The 1,199-nt window shown below is 35.0% G+C and overlaps 1 protein-coding gene across 1 annotated transcript; it reads right to left on the bottom strand.

Annotated features, from left to right (window-relative positions):
- Window positions 1-348: 348 nt before the first annotated feature.
- Window positions 349-1,193, bottom strand: LOC107580724 (von Willebrand factor A domain-containing protein 8-like; the record flags this gene model as incomplete). The annotated part of the gene is made up of 3 exons (XM_016266376.1): window positions 1,169-1,193; window positions 588-718; window positions 349-459 (listed from the first exon to the last, which is right to left on the bottom strand). Coding segments are annotated over exons 1-3 (243 nt in total), but the record flags the coding sequence as incomplete, so codon positions are not given.
- Window positions 1,194-1,199: the final 6 nt, after the last annotated feature.

The following is a 1,199-nucleotide window of genomic DNA, read 5'->3' as shown; positions in this document are numbered from 1 at the left end:
ATTAGCCTGTTTGTTTGATGAAAAAAGATTAAATGTAGTTGCAATTAACACGTTAAGAATCCGTACAACTGCAGCAGTGGAGGACTATTATTCTGCTGCGTGATACTGCAGAAGAACTGATGATGGCACAGTTTGATCTTCGGCTGACCAATCAGCAGAAAGGGGCGTTTAATTCCCGCCCACATGTAGAAATCGAATATTCAAGCTGTTTATTAATTTTTCTATCCCTGAACGAAAAACGGAAATTTAAGCTGAATTCTCCTTTTTCTACTTTTAATGTTAAATCAAAAAACGAATGATACATGGATTTTTTTTTTGTAGAGTGAAAGGTGAAAGAGCTCTACTTGCCTGGTCGATGTAAAAGGCAGTTCCAGACCGGATCTCTCTGCGCTGTTTGAGATCAGTCTCAGTAGTATCTCTGGACAGGGCAACATATTCTACTTCTCGCTTTGTTAATTCCTAGCAAACAAGAAAAAAAATTGAAAAAGAGAAAAGACGATAAAGGATATAGTTGCGTGTTTCACTTTGCAGAAATTGAGCAAGTATTGAGGGGGGGGGGGGTTGGGGGTGGTAATGCTTGAAATTACCAGGTACTGCATGGCAATTGAACGGCGCAGAGGACCAGGAGGACCAATGAGAAACACGTCCTGTCCGAGAAGGTCCTTCTGCATTATCCAGCGAAGGTGTTGGGTGACCATTTGTGGCAAAGCCTCCATCACTGTAAAAAAATCTCTCTTTACTCTCCATATATACAGTATATGTATGTATATATACATATATATTTAAAAACAAAATTACAATCAAATTAAATTATGAACAATTATTTTATTTAAATGGAAGATTACTAAAAAGTAATTTGCAACTAGTTAGCTTAATACTTATAAATCACCTAAATTTTTAATATGTATGATATTTAACTCATGTTAATTGATTGTTTTGTGTATTTATTTTAAAATGTAACAATGTAATAAAATTGTAATAAAATTCCATCCTGCATCCAACATTTTTGTCTGATTGTTTTGTTTAGCAATAATAAAACTAATGTCATATGTATGAGGAATTTTTGCAATGACTTGTTTTTGGTGACTTTTAATGGATGTACAGTATGACGTTGAAGTTCACACAGGTGTCCCAGCAGAGTAACCACATTATATAAACTGGCACATACTATGATTTACTGGCACAAGTTCTGGATTTCT

This window comes from Sinocyclocheilus grahami, unplaced genomic scaffold, assembly GCF_001515645.1.
Source record: "Sinocyclocheilus grahami isolate Dianchi unplaced genomic scaffold, SAMN03320097.WGS_v1.1 scaffold41562.1, whole genome shotgun sequence".
In the NCBI taxonomy this organism is placed as follows: domain Eukaryota; kingdom Metazoa; phylum Chordata; class Actinopteri; order Cypriniformes; family Cyprinidae; genus Sinocyclocheilus; species Sinocyclocheilus grahami.
Note: the sequence above shows the minus strand (reverse complement) of the source record. Positions and strands in the feature narration are given on the sequence as shown.